Source organism: Triticum dicoccoides, chromosome 2B (genome assembly GCF_002162155.2).
Source record: "Triticum dicoccoides isolate Atlit2015 ecotype Zavitan chromosome 2B, WEW_v2.0, whole genome shotgun sequence".
NCBI lineage: Eukaryota > Viridiplantae > Streptophyta > Magnoliopsida > Poales > Poaceae > Triticum > Triticum dicoccoides.
This window is the reverse complement of record NC_041383.1, coordinates 46,389,745-46,412,820: the sequence shown is the minus strand read 5'-3', so window position 1 is coordinate 46,412,820 and position 23,076 is coordinate 46,389,745. Positions and strand designations below refer to the sequence as shown.

Genomic DNA, 23,076 nt, shown 5'->3' with positions numbered 1-23,076 from the left:
TGGTGCTGTTAGGGAGATCAGGGCAACTCAACTTCTGTTTGACAGCTACAAGGTTATTTTTGAAGGTCGCGAGAACAACTCGAATGCCCATAGTTTGGCTAAGTACTCAGTTTCACTTGACCAGGGTCGCCATTTGTGGTTTGGTGCTCCGCATGACCCAATTTGTATTCCAATGAACATTATCCAGCAATAAAGCTTAGCCTTTCCTCGAAACAAAAGAGTCTAGCTTTCGTCTAAATATAAATCAAACTACTATGAGGATCCCATGAGCAATAAATAAAACTAAATAAAAGAAAGTAGCTCTACAGGCGCCCAAAGAAATGACTCACGTGCTAAAAACCATCGTGTTTGTGCGCCGTAGACAAAAAAAATTGCGCTCCAGCAAACGCTGTAAAATAGAGCGCGCACAAAAAACTTTAGCATAGGGGTGTGTGCGCGTGGGCTGCTGGGCTGTAAATTTGGGGAGCCGGATTGTGCGCGCGGGCTGTTGTAGGTGAGACCGCCGGATTGGGCGCCGTGGTTTTGTGCATCTAGAAAACCTCTTCATCACTCCTGCGTGCAAAATGACTATTTTGATGCTGTGAAAGTATTATACCGCGCCAAGATGAAGCACGCCTGTTGGAGATGCTGTTAGTGGGGAAATAAGACTGCAAATACTCCTTGCTCACTGGTTAATAGTTCGGAAGTTCATGCAAAGATGCAACGCACGAAGATTCACAAGAACTTTTATTCTCACGAGGCACGTGATTTGTACCACTCACGTGTACTTCCCAAAGTTACACTTTTTTTTGCGGAAAAACTTCCAAACTATTCATCTTCAATCATGGCAGTACAACGAATACTAAAAATAAAAATTACATCCAGATTCGTAGACCACCTAGCGACGACTACAAGCACCGAAGCGAGCCGAAGGCGTGCCGCCGTCATCGTCCCTCCATCGCCGGAGCCGGGCACAACTTGTTGTAGTAGACAGTCGGGAAGTCGTCGTGCTAAGGCCCATAGGACCAACACCCCAGAACAGCAACCGCCGCCGATGAAAAATAACGTAGATCAGAAGGATCCAAACCGAAGACACATGGACGTAGACGAACAACGACGAGATCCGAGCAAATCCACCAAAGATAGATCTGCCGGAGACACACCTCCACACGCCCACCAACGATGCTAGACGCACCGCCGGAACGGAGGCTAGGCGGGGAGACCTTTATTCCATCTTCAAGGAGCCGCCGCCGTCTCGCCTTCCTGAGTAGGACACAAACCCTAACAAGATTGAAAAAAACAACTAAAAACGGAGCCCTCCCGCCGGCCCTTGCCAGGATCCACCGCGCCTCCATGGCCCTAGGGCCAACGGAGACGAGGCGGACCTGCGCTGGCGCCGGCGAGAGGCACGAACTCTAACTTTCTTTCTTGGAGGAGGAGGAGGAGCAAAAAAAAAAAAAACTGTACGAACTGCAAGTTTCCCAAAGTTACACCTTGATAAGAACTAACACGTGTAACAAGATATAAAATTAACACATCACATCACATCACGTTATGAGTCTGTTTGTTTGAACCCTAGCCACATTGCGTCGGCAAATTATTAAGTTGTTGTTGCGCAGAGGAAGGAAGCTGCAGCGACGGAGTTTGATCGTTTGACCATCGGATGCGAAGGAAGAAAATGGAGTACAAGTGAAATGAAATGATAGAGCGTGTCTACATGTCGAGGGCGGCCAGCTCCCGTAGGAATGCCTCGGCGTGCTCCGGCGTGACGCAGCGGGACATGACGTTGACGCCGTCCTTCCCCATGCACGGCGGGCACACCACGCAGAAAAACCCCACCGCTTTCTCCGGCTGCCACATCACCCTCGCCGGCTTCCCGCGTCCGAAGTCCGCCGCCTCCTATGACGAAGCGTAGAACCCTTTGTTTCGGGCCGCATTGTATTTATATGACCGAAGTCTTGAAGTACAAGTTGAGAGAGATCGATCGTGATCGTGATCTGCTCGAGAGGTTACATGGGATACGGGAGAGAAGAAAAGATAGATAGAGATACAAGTTTAAACAACTATCCTATCTCTATACACTTTGTATTCTAACACTCCCCCTCAATCTAAACCCTACTTGCCAAGGTTAAGATTGTACTTGAAATCATCTAACCTCCGCATTGTCAAAGGTTTTGTGAATCCATCAGCAAGTTGATCACCTGTTGGAATAAACCTTATATCAAGCAATTTTCGTGCCACTCTTTCTCTGACAAAGTGAAAATCAACTTCAATATGCTTTGTCCGTGCATGAAAAACAGGATTAGCTGAAAGATAGGTTGCACCAATGTTATCACACCATAATCTTGCAGCCTGTGGAACTTTAATTCCAAGTTCATGTAACAATGTCTGAATCCACATTACTTCAGCTGTTGCATTAGCTAAAGCTTTATACTCAGCCTCAGTGCTTGAACGTGAGACTGTTGCCTGTTTTCTTGCACTCCATGACACAAGGTTTGTTCCCAGAAACACAGCAAAGCCACCTGTTGACCTTCTATCATCAGCACACCCTGCCCAATCTGCATCAGAGTAAGCTGACACAAGCATAGAAGAAGACTTGACAATCTGGAGACCAAGTCCCTCTGTGAACTTGAGATACCTCAAAATCCTTTTGACTGCTGTCCAATGAACAGTAGTAGGAGCATGCAAATATTGACATACTTTGTTAACAGAATATGAAATATCAGGACGTGTAAGAGTCAAGTATTGTAATGCACCTACAACACTTTTGTAATTTGTTGCATCATCTGGCCCAAGTGCTTCTCCACTTTCAACAGTAAGCTTTTCTGAAGTAGAGATAGGTGTACTGACCGGCTTACATTTTTCCATACCTACCCTTCTGAGAATGTCCATGGTATATTTCTCTTGTGTAAGAAGTATGCCATCATTTACCTTCTTGACCTCAATTCCAAGAAAGTAATGTAGATCTCCCAAATCTTTGAGGGCAAACTCCAACTTCAAATCCTTAAGCAGACAAGTTGTAGCATCTGAGCTGGAACTGGCAACGATTATATCATCAACGTAAACAAGAACAAATATAGTAATATTGTTCTTATGATAAAAGAATAATGAGGTATCTGCCTTTGATGGTGTAAACCCAAGCTTTTGCAACTGTGTACTTAACCTCGAATACCAGGCTCTTGGGGCCTGTTTTAACCCATACAATGCCTTGTCCAACTTACAGACATAGTTTGGTGTGTTTTTGTTTTCATATCCTGGTGGCTGCCTCATGAACACTTCTTCCTCAAGAACACCATGAAGAAACGCGTTCTGAACGTCTAGCTGTCGTAGGCTCCAGCCTCTGGAAATAGCAATAGACAACACAAGTCGAATAGTAGCTGACTTAATAACAGGACTAAAAGTATCTTCATAATCTATACCAAACCTTTGCTTAAAACCTTTTGCAACCAGTCTGGCTTTGTACCTGTCTATACTTCCATCAGCTCTTTTCTTAATCTTATATACCCATTTGCAGTCAATCACATTAGCATCCCTCTTTGGGGGAACTAATCGCCAAGTTTTGTTTTGAATTAATGCATCATATTCAACATCCATAGCCTTCTTCCAATCCTTGTGTGCAAGAGCATCATGCAAATTTGTTGGCTCACCAACGGTTGTGAGAAAAGCTCGCTTGAGTTTATCATACCTGATTGTACCATCTGTATATTGCTTCTCCTTGACAATACCTGACCGAGATCGTGTATGACGAAGAGGAACTGAAATTGCTGCAAAAATAGCCACGGATCCGTCTGATCCGTCTGGCACAGAAGATCCTCCAACGGCAGACACGCTCCCCCCATCGCCAGCGGCATCGGAACGCGTGGCGCAGGGCGAGACGCTGCGGCGCGGGCTGGTGGGCTCCGCGCCTGTCGGGCTGTCGGCCACCGGGGCAGAGGCGCTGATTGGCTCCGCGCCTGGTGGGCGGTCGGCCACCCGACCAGGCGTTACGGGAGACGCGAGGCGATCCGCCTGGGATCCCGCTCCCGTCAGACTGCGGCGCGAATCATCCTCGGATCGCGTGACCGCAGTGCCAGGCGAATCTGCCTGGGATCTGGCGCCTGGTCCTGTTTTGGCTGCATCTACACACATAAAATCATGACCTGTGGCTGCACAATCAACATGAGATTCAAAATTTTCCATGGAATTTTCCACATGATCAGTTCTAATTAATTCACCCCCGTGATCAGGAGAAGATAAAGAATCAGAAAGAAGGGAGATTTCAGCACGCAAAAGAGCTCCCGCGTTAGGATGAAGTTTAGCAAATGGAAATAATGTTTCATCAAAAATAACATCACGAGATATATAGATACGACCGGATGAGATTTCTAGACATTTGTATCCTTTATGAAGATTACTATAGCCAAGAAACACGCATTGGGTGGACCGAAACTCAAGTTTATGGTGATTGTAAGGACGCAAGTTTGGGTAGCAAGCACACCCAAAAATTTTTAGAGAGCTATAGTCTGGTTTTTGATGAAACAAGCGTTCCAAAGGAGTGGTGTTGCCAATGACTCGACTAGGCAAACGATTTATAAGGTAAGTAGCCGTGATAAAGGCCTCATCCCAATATTTAAGCGGCATTGATGCATGAGCTAGAAGAGACAAACCAACTTCCACAATGTGGCGATGTTTGCGTTCGGCTGAACCGTTTTGTTGATGTGCATGAGGACAAGAGACATGATGAATGATGCCAACGCTAAGGAAGAAAGAATTGAGTTTCTCATATTCTCCTCCCCAGTCACTTTGGACTGCAAGGATCTTTCTATCAAACTGTCTTTCAACAAGTTTTTGGAATTCTTGGAAAACAGAAAAGACTTCAGATTTGAACTTAAGCAAATATATCCATGTAAATTTGCTATAATCATCAATAAAACTGACATAGTATTTCTTGCGACCAAAAGAATCTCTTGCATGACCCCATACATCACTGAAAATAAGCTCTAAAGGAGCATGAGACACACTATTTGACAGAGGATAAGGAAGTTGGTGACTTTTTGCACATTGGCAAGCTTCACAAACTGACTCACTTTCGGGACTACGTGATAACGAAAGATTGCCTTTATTGACTACTTGCTTGACTATATTTGAAGAAGGATGACCTAATCTTTGGTGCCATTTGGCTAAGGAAGGCTTGATGGCAGAAAAAACTCGACGATGACGCTTTCGATCAAAGACTCTTGATGTGATGGGATATAATCCTCCAATGCATCTACCGTGATGGATGAGCTCCTTCGTTGCCCGATCCTTTATGAAAAAATAGGTAGGATGAGTTTCAAAGAAAATATTATTGTCGGAAGTTAAACGAGACATGGAAGCTAGATTTTTATCGGCTTGAGGTACATGAAGGACATCTTTAAGGACAAGATCACGTTTAAGGCTAGGAGAATTAATAGAAGATTGACCAATGTGGGTGATGTCCATACCTCCACCGCTTGCGGTGTGAATCTGATCACTGCCGTGATACCTCTCTCGGAGGGCAAGCTTCTCTAGCTCATTCGTGACATGATCCGTAGCTCCAGAGTCAGCATACCAGACCGTGTCACCATCAGCTCCGCCGTGCTCCCGCATGGCTGCAGCGACATGCTTTGTGTCGGGCACGAAGTCCTCATCATACCGGCGCCAGCAGTCAATGACTTCATGGCCCGGTTTCTTGCACAGCTGACATCTAGGATGACGGTTGTTGTTGTTGTAGCCGCCGCCGCCGTTGTAGCCGCCGTTGTAGTTGTTGCCGCCGCGGTCACCACCATTGTTGCCGCGGTCACCAGGGCGACCGTGGCCCTGGTTACCACTGCGCCCGCCGCCGCTGTTGTTGCTGCGACCGCGCCACTGCTGTCCACGCCCACGACCGCGTCCACGAGAGGCGACGTTGACAGAAGACTGGCGCAGATTGCCTCCTTGAAGCATGCTGAGGCGGGCGTCAAAACTCAGGAGCTGGCTATACAGCTCCTGAACCGTAACAGGTTCGATCCGCGCCGCCAAGGCCGAGATCACTGGATTGTAGTCGATGTCAAGGCCGGCGATGACGTGGGAGATGATCTCGGCGTCTCCGAGCGGTGCACCAGCGCAAGCAACTTCATCTGTAAGGGTTTTAATTTTCCCAAGATATTCTGCCATGGTTAGATTACCTTTCTGCAGATTGGTGAGCGCCATCCTCGTATTGATCTTCTGGGCTTGCGTTTGCGCGGCAAACATGGCATGGATAGAGTTCCACACCTCGGCTGGCGTCTGGAGCATTGCCACTTGGGCAAGGACCTCTCGAGACAAGGACCCCATGAGATACCCTTGTAGCTGCTGCTGCCGCGCAAACCAGATCGATCTGGCGACATTGAAGACCTGCTCTTCCTTCCCATTGTTGTCGATGGTGATGGTGGCAGGGGACGCCGGGCTTGTGGCGTCGAGGAAGTGCTCCATCTGTGCTCCTTTGATCTGAGGTAGCACGACAGCCTTCCAGAGGAGGAAGTTTGTCCTCGTAAGCTTCTCTGACGGAGGCGGACCGAGGGAGGGCAAGCTGCTGCTGGAGGTGGAAGATGAGGCGAAGGTGGAAGGTGCAGATAGGGTGGACAAAGCGCTCATGGTGGATGCGGACGCGGTGGCAGCAGCGGTGGACGACGTGGTTCCTGTCATGATTGCCTCTCTCTCGATCTCGGTTCCTCTCTTCTGCGATCAACTAGATGGATTCCTTCTCGAGGGCTAGACGTACGAGAGGAAGGGCTCTGATGACCATATGACGAAGCGTAGAACCCTTTGTCTCGGGCCGCATTGTATTTATATGACCGAAGTCTTGAAGTACAAGTTGAGAGAGATCGGTCGTGATCGTGATCTGCTCGAGAGGTTACATGGGATACGGGAGAGAAGAAAAGATAGATAGAGATACAAGTTTAAACAACTATCCTATCCCTATACACTTTGTATTCTAACACCTCCAGCCCAAGCTTCTGCCAGCTCGAGACGGCGATCGCGTGGTACCTCGGGGACGACATGAGCCTGCCCAGGTCGTTCCTCGAGGCGGCGCCGGCGTCCATCAGCAGATCCAGTATATCCGCGTGGCCCTTTATGAGCTTCACCAGGTCCTTGATCTCGGCGCCCGCCACCGCGCCGCTCGTCGCCACCACCAGCTGGCTGCCGAAGCAGTTGCCATAGTAGCCGCGATCGGCGCCGACCTTCTCGCGCATGTTTTTCGGGAAGAAGAGCATCGCGGGGTCGTCGGGGTCGTCGCCGGAGAAGATCGCGCGGGTGCGGCTCCGCCAGAGCGCCGCAGCCACGACCTCGAACGTCATGCAGTCGCCGCCGCACTCGGCCTTGACGCGGCTGATCAGGCTTGAGGGGATCGTGACGTCCAGGCTCGCCAGCTCCTCCGTTAGGACCTGCATCTGGGACCTTAGCGTGGCGACCACGGGCGTTGGGATGGGCGGGATCGTGGCGCCCGACCTGACGGGGACGGCGGACGGCGCCCCCATCCCACGGGCCAGCTCGCCGACGGCCTGCAGGAACTGCGCGATCCCGGCGCCGTCGGCCATGACGTGGTTCCACGTCACCCCGACGACGAACCCGCCGCAAGTGAACTCCGTCACCTGCATCAGCACCAAGGCGTCGCTCAGGCGACAAAGCTCGTCAGGGTAACGAACGGTGAGCTCCCTGAGGAACGGCGGCGACGTCATGGCTTCCTCCATGGCACAGCTAGCGGTCGCGGCCACGAAAGGCACGCCCTCGCCGGTGCACGCGATGCTGAGGTACGCGTCGTCGTCGGCTCCGGCAACGAGCCGGCCGACCATAGGGTGGTAGGACACCAGCGCCCGCGACAGGGCCTTCTTGATGGTCTCGGCGGGGTCGTCGATCGGTTGGTGGAAGACGAGGAGGAGCGCCATCGGGATAGGAATCTGAACCTTGTCGAAGGAGGAGAGACTGATGATGCCGGTTGGCGCCCCCGGCTCCGACGGGCCAACGACCACCGCCGGCGACTTTGTCACTACAGCGTCACTCATCGTGCAATGACGACGATCTCTCGGATCAATTTGATTTGGTGCTCCTAACACCCGGCTGGCCTGATTAATTATAGAGAAAATTGCTTCTATACCATCGACAACCTCTGCAATGGCTTATTTGCCATCCAACAAAGCTTCAGTGCTTATATACCAAACACAAACAAAATCTATTGCTTATTTGCCATCACCGTTAGTCTCCCGTTACCAAGTCTCTGTTTTCTTATCAGTTTTCTTGAAAAATCCAATTTTACCCTCGTTGCAGATTAAAAAAAAGACAACTTGCCCCCTCACCCGACTCTCCAACACCACGACTCAACGCACGCACACCTGACCCTCCCCATCCCCACACACGCACGCGCAGCGGCAACATCCACCGAGCGGCAATGGCGGAACCGCCGCCGGCGCCACCATCGCCCCTGTCACCGCTCCCCCAACCCCCGCTGTTGCCGCAGAATCTCGACGCCGCTGCGCCTCAAGGCTTCTCGCCCACCGCATCTTCGATCCTATCCAGGCGACGCCTAATGGCGGAACCGCCGCCGGCGCTTCCCCAGCCCCTGCCGCACGGTCCCGCCGCCGCCGCGCCTCTATCCCTCTCGTCTACCGCGTCTTCGATGGCCTCCGCAAACGGGCTAGCAGCGGCAACCTCTCCCAGCGGCCATGTCGCCCAGAACCCTAGGATTGGGGATTCCGGCGAGGTGGAGAGTAGGGCAGTGGCGCCGACAGCCGATGCTCTTCCCAAGATCAACTCTTCTGTGGGCGCACTCGCAGCAGCCCCTCCACCCCAGATTTCCATGCCCGACGAGGAGGAAGGCATGGCAGACGAATGCGGATCAACCTCTCTCTCTGCTATTTGTGCTAGGTAATTTCTCGGGCTCCCTCTCTTTTTATGCAGTTTTTGGTAGGAGAATACACAATTGACATGGTTTGCATCACCCACAGGATGATCCAGTCTTGTACTTACACAATAGAGGTCAAGGTTTGTGGCAGTGAATCAAAAATCAATGGGGATTCAACATTTAGTTGGCAGATTATTGAGGGTACTAGGACAAGTATGAAGGATTTGCTGGCTTGTATTGCTGGAACTTCTTCTTTTGCTTTATGCTCAGAGGATAATATAATTCTTGAGTATGTTGATTCCATTAGTGGCAAAAATATCTCTGTGTCAAATGATGAAGAATGCATGAAAATGTTTGACTGTTTTGAGAAGAATAGAAGTGGCCATTTGATCATCAAATATTCTGAGAGAAGTGATAATGATGAGGAATGGGTTGCGGAAGATGCTAGACCGGATGCTATTCCAGAAATTGCCTATGACAAAGAAAACCCAACAATGCATGTTGGCGCAAAGTACCCCAACATTGAAGAGCTTAGTTTGGCAATTGCTACATACGCTGTGAAGAAAGAGTTCGAATTTAAGGTTGAAAAAAGTGAACCTACTCGATTCAGGGCTTATTGTCGCCGGGAGAACAAGACGGGCTGTAAATGGAGAATTCATGTTGGGAGGTTGGATGACCGAGAAACTATGGAGGTATTTTAGTTGCATAATTTTGTTCAATGATGTTTTGTTATGAAATGCAGTTGACTGACACTAGTTTTTCCCATTGTTTATTTAATGCAGGTCAAAGTTCATGTGCAGGAGCACACATGTTCTAGCACAAAGAAGAAAAAGAAGCAGAAAAATGCTTCAAAGGCATGGGTATGTGAGAAAGTCATGGACTGGGTAAAAGAAGATCCTAGTGTTCGGCCGATGGAATTACGCAGGAGGCTACATGACAAGTACAAGATCAAGGTCCAATATACAAAAGTATTCCGTGGCAAAGGGCTAGCAATGGCTAAGTTGTTTGGTAATTGGGATGATTCTTTTGACAAGCTATATGCTTGGAAAGCTGAGGTTGAGAAGAGGTCTCCTGGAAGTATAGTTGCGATTGACCACATGGAGTATGATCAGAAAAAATATTTCATACGGATGTTTGTTGGGCTGAAGCCTTTGTGCGATGGGTTCTTGGCTGGCTGCAGACCTTACTTGGCGATAGATAGCACTCATTTGACGGGCAAGTATAGAGGCCAATTAGCTACTGCTTGTGCTATTGACGGGCACAATTGGTTGTACCCTGTAGTCTATGGAGTTATCGACTCGGAAACTACTGAAAGTTGGGTGTGGTTTATGGAGAAGCTTCGTGAAGCTATTGGCTCTCCCCCCCCCCAGTCTAGCTATATGTTCAGATGCAGGAAAAGGGATTGACACTGCAATCGAACAGGTATTTGGGTATGCTGAACATAGAGAATGCATGCGACACTTGGTTGTGAACTTCAAGAAAAAATTCCATGGTAAAGTTTTTGATGATCATTTGTGGTCAGCTGCTTATTCATGGACTCCTCGAGGGTTTGACTATCACATGGCAGCCATAGAGGAGAAAAAGGCTGCTGCAATAGCATACTTAAACAAGTACCACACCAGGCTATGGTCAAGGAGCAAATATTCAACCTCCTCAAAAGTGGATTATGTGACAAATAATTTGGCCGAGTGTTTCAACAACTGGATCCACAACCACAAAGGTTTAATGTTGTTTCAGCTCATGGACAAGATAAGGAGAAAGATTACGGTTAAGTTTGAGAAGAGGAGAAGGGTAGCTAGAAAATTTCAAGGTCGGCATATACTTCCAAGTGTCATGAAGGAGTTGAATGACATAAGCAGGGGGCTGGACATTGAATATGAGAGAATAGATGACATGATTGCAGAAGTGAGTGAGAGTGTTGTGCTAGGTGGCAAGCGCCACGTCACTGATCTAGCAAACAGGACATGCACATGCAGGGCATTTCAAGTCTCCGGGAAGCCTTGCAAACATGCAATTAGCTTTATTACTGGAATTAGGGGGGTCACAATAGAAGACTTCGTTGATGATTGTTACAGCGTTGCCAAGTTTGCTGCAGCTTATGCTCCTATTCTTCCTGGCCTAACCGACATGTCTCAATGGCCAAGTGTGAACAAAGAATTCTTCTTGAACCCCCCAATCCTTAGGCGGGCCCCTGGGAGGCCAAAGGTACAGAGGCACAAAAGTGGTGCTGAAAATAGCAAGGGAAAGGGAAAGAAAGGCCAACACCAATGTCCAATTTGCAAAGCTTATGGACATAGATGGCAAAGCTGCAAAGATGCTGCTCCTGAAGCACTAGAAGCCTATGCAGAAGTAGCAAAGCAGAAAAGGTACTTTCTATTTCAATATGAGATTTCTGTTCCACCTTACTCTTGTCTTAATTAAGCTATAATATGTGAAACTCATGCAGGGACAAAAGAAAGAAAAAACCCATTACAAAAGCTATTTGTACAACAATAGATCAAGCAACTAATGGTACACTACCTCTACTTCTGTGTCCAAGTGAAAATGAAACTGCACTAGCTCTACTTTCATGTCCAAGTGATGCAGTTCAAGGCGATGTAGCCAAGTCGACATCATCGAAGACTACATCTAGAAGGCATGAAAACTGCACCAAATTTACTTATATTCTGTGAGTGTACCATAGTATGTAATCAACTTTTTTGATGTAGATCAAAGGTGATATCTGCTGCGCCTGACAGCCCTGCAATGGGAACTCGAAGCAAGAAGAGAGTTGCACCTAACAACCAAGCAATGGCCAGTCGAAGCAAAAAAAAGTTGAAACTGTGAAATGCTCTAAAATCTGCGTATTATTTCTGTATCGCAGCTCTTCATGTGTATGCTATTTTATTTAGAGACTTGCTTGTGTGAACAACATATTTTGGTTGTGGTATTTTGGTTCTGGACGATGCAAACTTGGTACTGATTGTGTGAGAATTAATATGGTGTTTCATGAATGTCTTCTAAATGATGTGAATTTTCTTGAGTATATTACTCTGTTGCTGGAATTTTTTATATCCTGGATTTGTTACATAACCACTATAATTTTGCTGGAATGCTGAAAATAGAGGAGGAATGTTGTGAATTTTTTTTCTGGACATGTTCTACAGTTGTTTGCTTATTTGCCATTGAGGGCAAGATGGTCATTTTGGGCACTTAACGGATTGAGTTAACACTAGACTAACTGCTAGTGGTATATAGGCAATAGATTTTGTTTGTGTTTGGTATATAAGCACTGAAGCTTTGTTGGGTGGCAAATAAGCCATTGCAGAGGTTGTCGATGGTATAGAAGCAATTTTCTCTTAATTATATAGACACGCAGAGCTTGAGCTTGAGTAGCGTGCATCGTTGTGCGAGAGCAGCATGCACAGTCGTGATCCAGCTCATGCTGCTTTGCGGTTGAGAGTTGAAATATTTTTGTAAACAAAAACAGCGTGGGATGTGCATGGCATAATCAATTCCAGTTCATCATTTTTATGCAGTTGACTCGGATATTCACATAAGATTTTAGTGCAGGTTGCTAAACAAATCGGGGCGTGGGACGTGTGCGTGGCATAATTAATCCAGCCGCGATCTTCAGTTGAAGATTTTGCCACAAGATGGCATGTTCACCTGTCTCTTCTTTTTTTCTAGACTAATTCCATCAATCGTTATATCCAGCTGGTACAACCGCATTTACTGATTTTTTTTCGGAACTGCTAAAAATCAGTCGACTGAGACTTCGTTCGATCTTTGGTTGTTTGTAGATTCGCGCTGGGGCGCTTTGTCCCTTGTTTAGGCCCGTCTAAGGCGCGGACCGGCCCGTTTCCTGTTTTTTTGTCGAACCGCGGTCCCGCGTGAGCGTTTTGCTTGTGTGGGCTGGGCAAGTGTTCGGGCGGGCCTTTTGTCCTCTTTTTTTCTTTTTTTGTCCGCATTTAAGAGAGGAAGGGACATATAGCGCTCAGTTCACTTTGTCTCTCTCCATTCCCCAGTCTCAAATCGGAAGAACTCCGCAGGGGAAGAAGAGACGCCGAGCTCCAAGGCTTCTTCAACGAACAGATTGACGTGCTGCGCGCCCAACGAGAGAGGATGGCCGCTGCTGGTGGAGTAAGTTTCCCCTACCTTCTTTTTCCATCTGTTTTTGTTTGTTTGTTTGTTGTTGCTACACCGTAGATCTGAGGAGATTTGGGTCGTTTTTGTTTGTATCAAGTGTAGATTAATAGCTTCAACCATATAATCGGCTCCAGGATTTTAGCCAATTCTTTTCGTGTCATTTTTCTTCAAGCTGTGGCATGTAGGGGTGTCCCCTTTTTTGTGTGTGATTTTTATCTTCAGATCTTTGCTGAAACCTTTTGCGAATCAGTAGGATATTGATATCATTTTTCTGGGGAAAACAAGAGGATGATTACTAAACCTATCATTTAGGAGTGGCATGTTTTTTTTCCAGTTTTTTCTTTGCTGAAACCCTATGAATCAGTAGCATGTTTCATATCTATTTCTCCGGAATCAAAGATAAATGATTTACTGAACTTATCTCTCTAGCAGTGGCATGTTTATTTGTTTGTATCAAGTTTTTGATTAGTAGTTTCAAGCAGAGAATTGCCCCCAGTGTTTATAATTTTTTTAAAGATTTTCATTTGTGCGTTCATGCATAATAGTGTCTCTCGCTGACTGCGTCGATCGGCACGTCGACGTGGTGATTGAGGATGGAACCAGTTCATTGCTTGTAGCTAGAATCACTTACCACGATAAATAAAGCTCTGTTTCTGAGGCACCTCTCTTCAATTCAGTTTTCTTTTTGCGTTCCCCTTGTGTCTGAAGTTGCTTCAAGAGAGCATTCAATCACGTTTCCCTTGTCGATTAGCAATGTCCCCGGCTGAGGGTGAGTGAGTTATTCCTTGTCCTAGAAGAAACACATAGATCATTTAGTGAAGAACCGAGCCTGGTTTTGAGAGTGATTAAGAAATGAAATGGTTCCTTTGCTTCTAGCTAGATTCAGTCACGTTCTGAAAATGAATTTCCATTTCTGTAACTTCCATCCTTGTTCAGATTGTTTTTGCGCTCTTCCCCCTGACACTGTTTTGACGCCGCTGCGCCGAGGAAACAGATTAGTACTAGTTACGGTGTGTCGGATAAAATGAGCCTAATAAGTAACAAAGGAGGGTTAGGTGTCGAGTCGCAGTAGCGCGGAGTGCTCCCCTTTGCTCCCTCTGTAGAGATAGGAGTATGTGTTTTAGGCTTCCTATAAGTTTGACTTTCTTTTGTTAGTATATAACCTCTGTTAGCCATTCTTTTTTCCTTCTTTTTTGACAACTTGATCTCCTACATGTTGTCTAGAGCATGTTGTGGTTGGTTTTGTTTTTCTTTTAAATATGTTTGTAGTAGCCATGGTTCATTTGGCCTGAATGTATGTAGGCTTTTTGCAGCACAAGGACCTGCTGCACCAATAGTGATTCAGAACCCAGATTTGTTTTGTTCTTACTCTGTGTGTGTCATAAGTGGAAAACTGAGAGAGAGAATGAATATTTGATATCCTAGAATTTAGTTTCAGGGGTCCCAAACTGAATGCACGGGTCTGTGTTACGGTATTCAGCCCACAATTACGCATATTTCTGTACCTGCTAGTTACACATTGTGCATGCTAGTTCTCCACTTGTTTTGATTCTGTCTAATGCATGATGCAGACTTGAGATTGACTTATGATTGTAGGAGATAATGATTTATATCCAATTCATGTTGTAGGGCATGTTTATTTGTTCTGTCAGATTTTTTGCTGAATATGTATGCCTCTCACTAGCACAAATTTATGTTTGACGCCTTTTTTATGTGCACAGGAGATGGTTTGAGAGTTTGTCTGAGCCCTTGCAACCGCGAGAGCCGGGGAAGCGGCATCAGCATGTATCTCTGGAAGGAGTTAAAAAACGCAAGGGTAACTCAAAAGCCTCTGTTTCTTTTTTATTTGAATTTTTTCATTTTCTGATACTATTTTTTAGTTTATACTCATCATCACAGACTATATTGTTGAAGGTTGACCTTTTTTTTTCTCCATGAGTTTTGAAGCAGAGGGGAGCCCCTAGTTAGGTAGTTGTTTACATTGAATCATTGAATTTTTTTTATCCAGCGTGTCAAGCTATTCCTGTGTGGTTAGAGAGTAGAAAGACACTTACTGCCATAATAGGGAGTTTAAAAGTCTAAAAAATTAGGGATCATTTATTAAAGTTTGCAGCTTGGCTTTATTCTAGAAACCATGGCCATGATTTAACTAGCAACAGCAAAAAAAATTGTGATTTTATTAGTGTTTTACTTACTAACAGCAGTCTTCTCTTTGTAACTGTATGTTTTTGCACTGATATGGTTGGTTCATCTTTAAGAGTTCAGTGTATCTCTTTCTTTCTAGCCATTTTTGACCCAGGTAGAATGTAGAATGTAGAGTGTGCAGATTTAATAGAATTCACGGTTTGATGTTCATTTTCAAACCCATGCAGGTTGTTTCCTGTAGATTTTTGTTGCTTGTTCCTGTCGTTGTCATTTTTCTGATTTGTAGCTCGTTTCATGTAGACTTTTTTTATTTTTTGTTGTTTTGTTCAGTCATGCCTAGTAATATATGCTAGTTTAGACTAAATTTTAGGTTGTAGCAGCTTGACTCTCTTTTTTATATCAGTGCTCAATGCACAGGCACGTTCATGATCTTTTGATTATTGATGTACCTTTTTACAATGTTTTTTTTGTCCGGCTTGTTAAGCTCTGCATGTGTGGCTAAAGAGGAGAAACACACTTACTGTCATAATAGGGATTTTTACTTCAGTTTTTCGGCCATGATTTTTTTCATAACCATTAGGATGCTTTCTAATTTTTTACAATGATTATTTACTTCATTTTTTGGGTTTTTGCTTTTTTGTTCAACAGAACAGGTTGTGCCATGCAACGAAAGGGTTCGTTTCAACAACCTGACAGGAGATGAAAGGAGATAGGCTGAAGTTCAAGGCAAACAAACGGACGTACACTATAATCACAAGGGGCGCAGATAGAGTGCAATGTATGGGAGTGGTTGGAGGAAGTTTGTTGCAGACAACAAGTTGGAGAAGGATCAGCTGGTTTTCTTCTACTTGGACCAGCCTTCCCCAAGGGCAGTTGTTTACGTGATGGGTTCATAGGTTCGCCATTTGTGCACCACCCCACGAGGACACATGTTGAATTGGGAGCATGGTATGTATCCTTTTTTTCATTTTTAACTCTTTTTTGTTCATGTGATCTTTATTTGTTCCTTTTAGATTTTTTTGGATATGTACAAGTAAGAATCCAAGTATGTAATACGAATTTGAACTAGAAAAGGGGGTGGGGTCGGGGGGGATAAGGTGAATCTGAACTGAAATTAGATAAGTCAAACTATAATCAATTAACATTTGTTTTGTAAGTAGGCGGGAGGAAGGGGGAGGGAGTTGCATGTCCGACACTAGGGCTTGCAACTGTAAGTGTCGCCCTAGACTACAATTGCATGTCTCCCGATCGACTGCAACTGGCATTGTGTTTTTGTCAGAGAGGAGGGGGGAGCAGTTGCACGTCCGACAGTAGGCTTGCAATCGCATGTGTTGCCCTCGCCCGCAACTGCATGCCTATACACCCGACTGCAACTAGCCTTGTGTTTTTTGTCGGAGAGGGGAGGGGGGTTGTTGCATGTCCAACAGCGGCCTTGCAACTATAAGTGCCGCCCTCGACTGCAACTGCAAGTGTCGCCTTCGACTGCAACTGCATGCCCACACACCCTTACTGCAACTGCATGCCCACACCTCGAATGCAACTAACATTTGTTTTGTAAGTGGACATCGGGCGAGGTGTGGGAGTTGCATGTTCGATACTAGACTTGCAACTGCAAGTGTCGCCGTCACCGTTGACTCCAAATACATGTCTCCTTCCCGGCTGCAACTGGCCTTATATTTTTGTTGAAGAGGGGGAGGGGGGCAGGGAAGTTGCACGTCGGACAACAGGATTGCAACTACAAGTGTCGCCGTAGACCACGACTCCATACCTACACACCCGGCTACAATTGCATGCCCACACACCTGAATGCAACTGATATTTGTTTAGTAAGTGGGCGATGGGAGAGGGTTGGGAGTTGCATGTCCCATACAAGACTTGCAACTACAAGTGTCGTGCTCGACTCCAACAGCAAGTCTCCTTCCCGGTTGCAACTGGCCTTGTTTCTTGTCAGAGACAAGGGGGAGTTGCATGTCTGATAATAGGCTTGCAACTGCAAGTGCCGCCCTCAATCGCAACTGCATGCCTACACACCCGATTGCAACTGCATGCCCACACACCCGAATGCAAATCGCATTTGTTTTGTAAGTGGGCATCGGGAGAGGGTCGGGAGTTGCATGTCCCATACTAGACTTGCAATTGCAAGTGTTGCCCTCGACTACAACTGCATGTCTCCTTCCCGACAGCAACTGACCCTATGTTTTTGTTGGAGAGGGGGGATTGCATGTCCAACAGTAGGCTTGCAATTGCAAGTGCCACCCTCAACTGCAACTGCATGCTTAAACACCTGACTACAACTGCATGCCTAAACACCCGACTGCAACTGCATGCCCACACACCCGAATGCAATTGACACTTGTTTTTGTAAGTAGGTTGTGGGAGAGGGGCGGGAGTTGCATGTTCGATAGTAGGCTTGCTACTGCATGTGTCGCCCTCAACTGCAACTACATTTCTCCTTCTTGACTGCAACTGGCTTTGTGTATTTGTCGGGGGGGGGGAGTTTCATGTGTAACAGTAGGCTTACAACTGCAAGTATCGCCCTTGACCCGCAACTACATGCCTACACACCCGACCGACTGCAACTTCATGCCCACACACACGAATCAAACTCACATTTGTTTTGTAAATGGGTGGCGGGAGAGGGGGGAGTTGCATGTGTGACAGTAGGCTTGCAACTGCAAGTGTCGCCCTTGACCTGCAACTACATGCCTACACACCCGTCCAACTGCAACTTCATGCCCACACACACGAATCAAACTCACATTTGTTTTGTAAATGGGTGGCGGGAGAGGGGGGAGTCGCATGTCCAATAGTAGGCTTGCAACTGCATGTCCCCCTCTCGACTGCAACTGCTTTTTATCGGAGAGGGGGGAGGCAGCTGCATGTGCAATAGTAGGCTTGCAACTGCATGTGTCGTCCTCGCCTGCAACTCCATGCCTACACACATGACTACAACCGAGCTTGTGTTCTCTGTAGGAGAGGGGTGGGGTTGCATGTCCAATAGTAGGCTTGCAACTGCAAGTGTCGACTGCAACTGCATGCCTACACACCCGACTACAACTGCATGCCCACGCACGCGGATGCAATTTGACATATGTTTTGTAAGTGGGCGGCGGGAGTTGCATGTTTGATACTAGACTTGCAACTGCAAGTGTCATTCCTGACTTCAACCGCATGTCTCCTTGCTGACTACAACTCGCCTGATGTTTTTTCAGGGGGTGGGGTGGGGGGGGGCAGTTGCGTGTCTGACAGTAGGCTTGTAACTAGAAGTGTTACCCCCGACTGCAATTGACATTTTTGTTTTGTCAGTAGGCGACGAGGGGGGAGGGGTAGTTGCATGTCCAACAATAGGCTTGCAACTATAATTTTCGGCCCTGACTGCAGTTGATGTTTTTGTTTTTGTCAGTGGGCGGTGAGAGAAGGTGATGTGGAGTTGCATGTCTGACACTTGGCTTCCAACTACAAGTGTCGCTCTGGCTGCAACTGCATGTCTAGCAAACGACTGCAACTGACATTTTGTTTTGTTAGTGTGTCGCGGGAGAGGAGTGAGAGAGGGTGATTGGTAGTTGCATGTCCAACATTACGCTTACAACTGCAAGTGTTGCGCCTTGACTGGACTGACATTTTTGTTTTGTCAGTGGGCGGCGGGAGTGTGTGTGCGTGTGTGCGTGTGTGCACTATATTATTTTGCTGTTCATTTTGTCCTGTTTTTTAACACAAGCAATCACTAAAACTTAGTGTATTCCTGAAGTAGAGTTGAGAACATGTCGGCTAAATACAATGGATCACAACACACTCTCGGGAATATATGAGGATCTGTGAGCATATTTTGTGTTAAAGTTCATTTCTAATGGTTTTGTTGTTAGACTTTTTGTGAAGTTTCCAAGATTTTGCTTTTTAGTTGCACATTCTAGTTCAAATGTTTTTATCACTTACCTTGTAATCCAGCATTTTTTCAGCTGGTATGGTTGTGGTTGTTCAGGACGGTGCCCCTGTTTTTCGGTAGTCAGGTTTTTTTAGGCTTGGCAATGCCCCGCCTAAGATAACAGATAACAAATCGCTACTAAAAACTGACTCCCAAATCCTGGACTGTCGGATGGCAGTAGACGCCCTTATTGAAGCGACCTAGACAAGTCTGTACTCTTTTGTGCACAATATATAGTAGCTGCCTAGCTGGTGAGGTTTGTTTGTCCTGTGTATCCTAATAAAAAGTTTTCTGACAACCAACATGTGGCATATAACCTGTTTTTATTTTAACTGTTTTAAGTTTTGTTGTCGTCAATTCCGTTGTTACCTCCATTCTGTTCATGTGATATATGCTGGTGTTTATTATTATTATTTTTGCGGCAAAAACCATTGATGAAAGGAACTAAAACTGTCTGATTTGCCAAAAAGTTCAAAGTACCTTTGGCCATCGCGTCTAAACTTCACAATGAGAAGTGGCTATAATGTCCGCCCGGTTCCTATCCTTAGTCTTCTGCCTTGTTTATGTTGTCCAGTCTCTCTGTTTACAACACTATTGTCTCATATTCATTTGTGTATACAGCAGCGCACGGGCACTGACATGGATGACGAAGGAAGGCCCCTGAAAATGACAGACAACGGAAAGAAGGCAGAGATCAGTGCCTTGAAGATCCAGAGTTAGAAGAGAGAGGATATCATGTAGAAACTGTGTCACGGTTTGCTCTTTTGAAGAAGTTGCTACACTGGTTTGTAACCTTTTTCTATAGATAGTCATCTTTTTTTTGGTGAGTTCTAGTTGATACAGGAAATTAACTAGCTAGCATAGAAAGTTAACTAGCTACGTCGCCGTGGCTCTGTACTCTTTGCTGAAGTTTTAACTAGCTAATACGTGAAGTTTGTTAACTAGCTAATTAAGGGGCAGGGAGGTTAACTATCAAAGTGAACCGTGTTTATGCACTCTTGTTGAAACTAGGAAGAGGTCTGAAACATCTATAAGTTTCTCTGAACAACTCCACAAACAGTGGACAACATGGTTCAGTTAGCTAGCTCTGAACACCATTTTTTTCTGAAGAAACATAAAATAGTGTGATGATATGAGGCGCACAAAGTTTGTTTGTGTGCTGTGTGTGCCTCCACACCCTGCTCATATGTACGGTCATCACTGCTCTAAAAAGGACAAACAAACAAAGCCCACACCACAAGCCCATCACGGGGGAAATTAAAACCCAACAGGGAGGGAGGTAAAACGGGCCAAATCTGGTACTGATGACGTCAGCCGACTGAGACAGACCCGATTTTTTTTCCTTAGCATAATTGTAGCCTCTCGATATCAAAGATAAACCCGAGAGTGATAGTGCAGCGTAAGACTTGCTGCTTTTGTGTTGCTGCATTATACTTTTGACTGCAACCATGTGAAATTACTCTGTTTTGTAACATGCCAAATTATCTTTGTTTGTTATCTCACTGAAAAAACGAGGCGCTCCCCATCCGAGGCACCATGATGGTCTTCGGCACCTGCAACGGCCTGATCTGCCTTTGCGACAACCGGCCAAAGCCCGATAGCGCCATCGCCCTGGTCAACCTGGTCACGGAGGACCCCTTAGTCCATGACTCCATCAGTAGTCCCCGAACTTGCCTTCAATGCCAGAACTTGTGTTTGGGATACGCTCTGATAACTGTACTTGGCTTGCAAGGTGAGAGTTCTTTTGATTCATCCCGGAGTTGGTCAAACACCACCGATCAATGCTCGACGCCCGAACTATGTACTTGAGTTCGCACAACTTCAAACCGTCAGGCCTCGAAGGAATCATAAGATCAAGGTGGGACCTTAGGAACTTTTAACGCCGTTCCTCGGGTCGAGGGCTTCGCATACCTTTTCAGAAGGCGGGTGGTCCCATCCATCTTCTCACGAGCCCGACTCTCCGTCTTCAAAACCAAATGCCTATTTATAGATCCAGGAGCGCGGAGGATAGCATCAAAACAATCCCTAGCACCATGGCCGATCTGCCAGGTTCATCTTCGCGCCCGCACGGCCCCCTCCCAGGCGATTGGTCGAGTTGCTCGGTTTCTTATCTCCAACTAAAGCGCTTGCAAATGCAGCGCATCCTCCCCCCAGCAGATCTAGTCACCGTTTGCGCCGGCCTCATCTCCATTGATGGACACACTCTTGCTGAGAGCTCCCCTGCTCTAAGCAAGGAGGAGAGAGTATGCCTTGTGCCCTTTCTTCTAAGAGGTTTGGGCTTCCCCATCCATCCCTTTTACGGGGCTTACTAGAGTTCTACGAGATCCAGCTCCATAACCCCACTCCGGGGTCCATATTGCATATTTCTGGCTTTGTGGCTTTATGCGAGATATTTCTGAGTTGTGAGGTCCACTTTGACTTGTGGAGGAAGTACTTCTGCCTTGTCCGCGCCTCCTAGGGGGATCTATATTTGAAGTAGGATGTGCAGAAGTATGGCGAATAGCTGGTACCGGGTACCCAATCGGCACCCCTGGGGAAGATACCGAGGAGTGGACCTCAGAATGGTTTTATATCGAAGACGTGCCCCTTACAGATCCAGTCCGGCAAGGGTTACCCGAACGCAAACGAACGAAGACCGGACCCACGTCCACCAAAGATAAACATCGACCGAATCCCACGAGATCCGCTGGAGAAAAAACTCCACACGCCCTCCAATGATTCTAGAAGCACCACCCGAATGGGGGATAAGCGGAGAGAACCTTATTCCATCTTTAGAGAGGTGCAGCCGTCTCGGCTCTCTAAACAAGACACAAAACTTAAAAACAAAAAAAGTATCCAACAATGGAGCGCTCCCGCCTGTAAGGGTCGGGATCCACCATACCTCTATGGCCCTAAGACCACAAAAGATGAGGTAGACCGGCGACGACACCGACACCAGCAGGAGGCACGAGAAACCCTAGCGCCGGGGACCCCTTGCGTACATGTCGAGAAGTGAGAAGTTTGTATGCCCAAGCGGAGCTAGAGCATGATTGAACCCATCTTGGCCAAGGTCTTAGTGTTGATGCAGACGCTACGTGGAGGACATGGGCCAGGTAAGCACACGACGATTGGCAGTAGTATATGTTATGTGACCATATGTGAGAACTAACGAGGGTACCATCTCGATGACAAATTAACCTTTCTTAGCGGTGATGTTGAGGAGCAGGTCTAAGTCATGCAACCACACCGGGGAGGAGAGTAGTCACGATGCTTCGACTAAACAAAGCCTTGTACGGGATCAGTCATGCCATGCGATCTTGGAACTTGAAGCTTCGCCTTTACCAAGAGCCCTTCGAAGCACGCGGCGTACATACACAACAAAGGGAGAGCAAGACTTGTCCTGAGAGTGATCACTCCCGCCACAGCGATAGGCGAGTTCAAGCCGGAGTGGCCAAATATAGAACCTAGCTAGGCCAGCATATCCTTAGCTACCACATCTGGAGTTCCGTCCAGGTGGTTCGTCGCTGCGTACGTAGGCGGGCGGACAAATACAGTTATCGGCCCTGAGTGATCGAGAACAACACCGGCCGTGTGAACTAACGAGAATCGCGTTGCCGGTTTTCTTCGTGTCGCGCGCGCGGAACATGCATGCTGGACGGGGCTGAGCTTATTACCATGTTAACCAAGCATTTAAAAATTATATAAAATATGTATACAAAAAATGGTGATCATCTATTAAAAAAATGTACTCTTGTATTTGAAAAATGTTAATCAAGCATTTCAAATTGTAAAAAAATATGTATACAAAAAATTGACCATGTATTCAAAAAATTAAATGTGTAATAAAAATGTATGAGATATATGCCAAACATGTATGCACGTAACTTCAACTAGCTCATGGACCTCTTCGTATTTCTGCCGTAGATAGGTTGAAACATCTTCGCCCACTGTGATTACTAATGGCGTAGCAACAACTTGATTCTGACTATTAGCGTGTGCGTCGTCATTATCGTCGGTACACTTAGAACCGGTCGTATCACACCTCCTGTGGGCGTTGCCAAAGTAA

The 23,076-nt window shown here is 46.6% G+C and overlaps 1 protein-coding gene and 1 pseudogene across 1 annotated transcript; both read right to left on the bottom strand.

Annotated features, from left to right (window-relative positions):
- Positions 1-1,657: 1,657 nt before the first annotated feature.
- LOC119360391 (acyl transferase 15-like) lies at positions 1,658-8,000 on the bottom strand. The gene is made up of 2 exons (XM_037626046.1): positions 6,939-8,000; positions 1,658-1,875 (listed from the first exon to the last, which is right to left on the bottom strand). Exons 1-2 carry the CDS (start codon positions 7,998-8,000, stop codon positions 1,693-1,695), a joined length of 1,245 nt encoding a protein of 414 aa, XP_037481943.1. The 3' UTR covers positions 1,658-1,692.
- LOC119266286 lies at positions 5,934-6,072 on the bottom strand (annotated as a pseudogene).
- Positions 8,001-23,076: the final 15,076 nt, after the last annotated feature.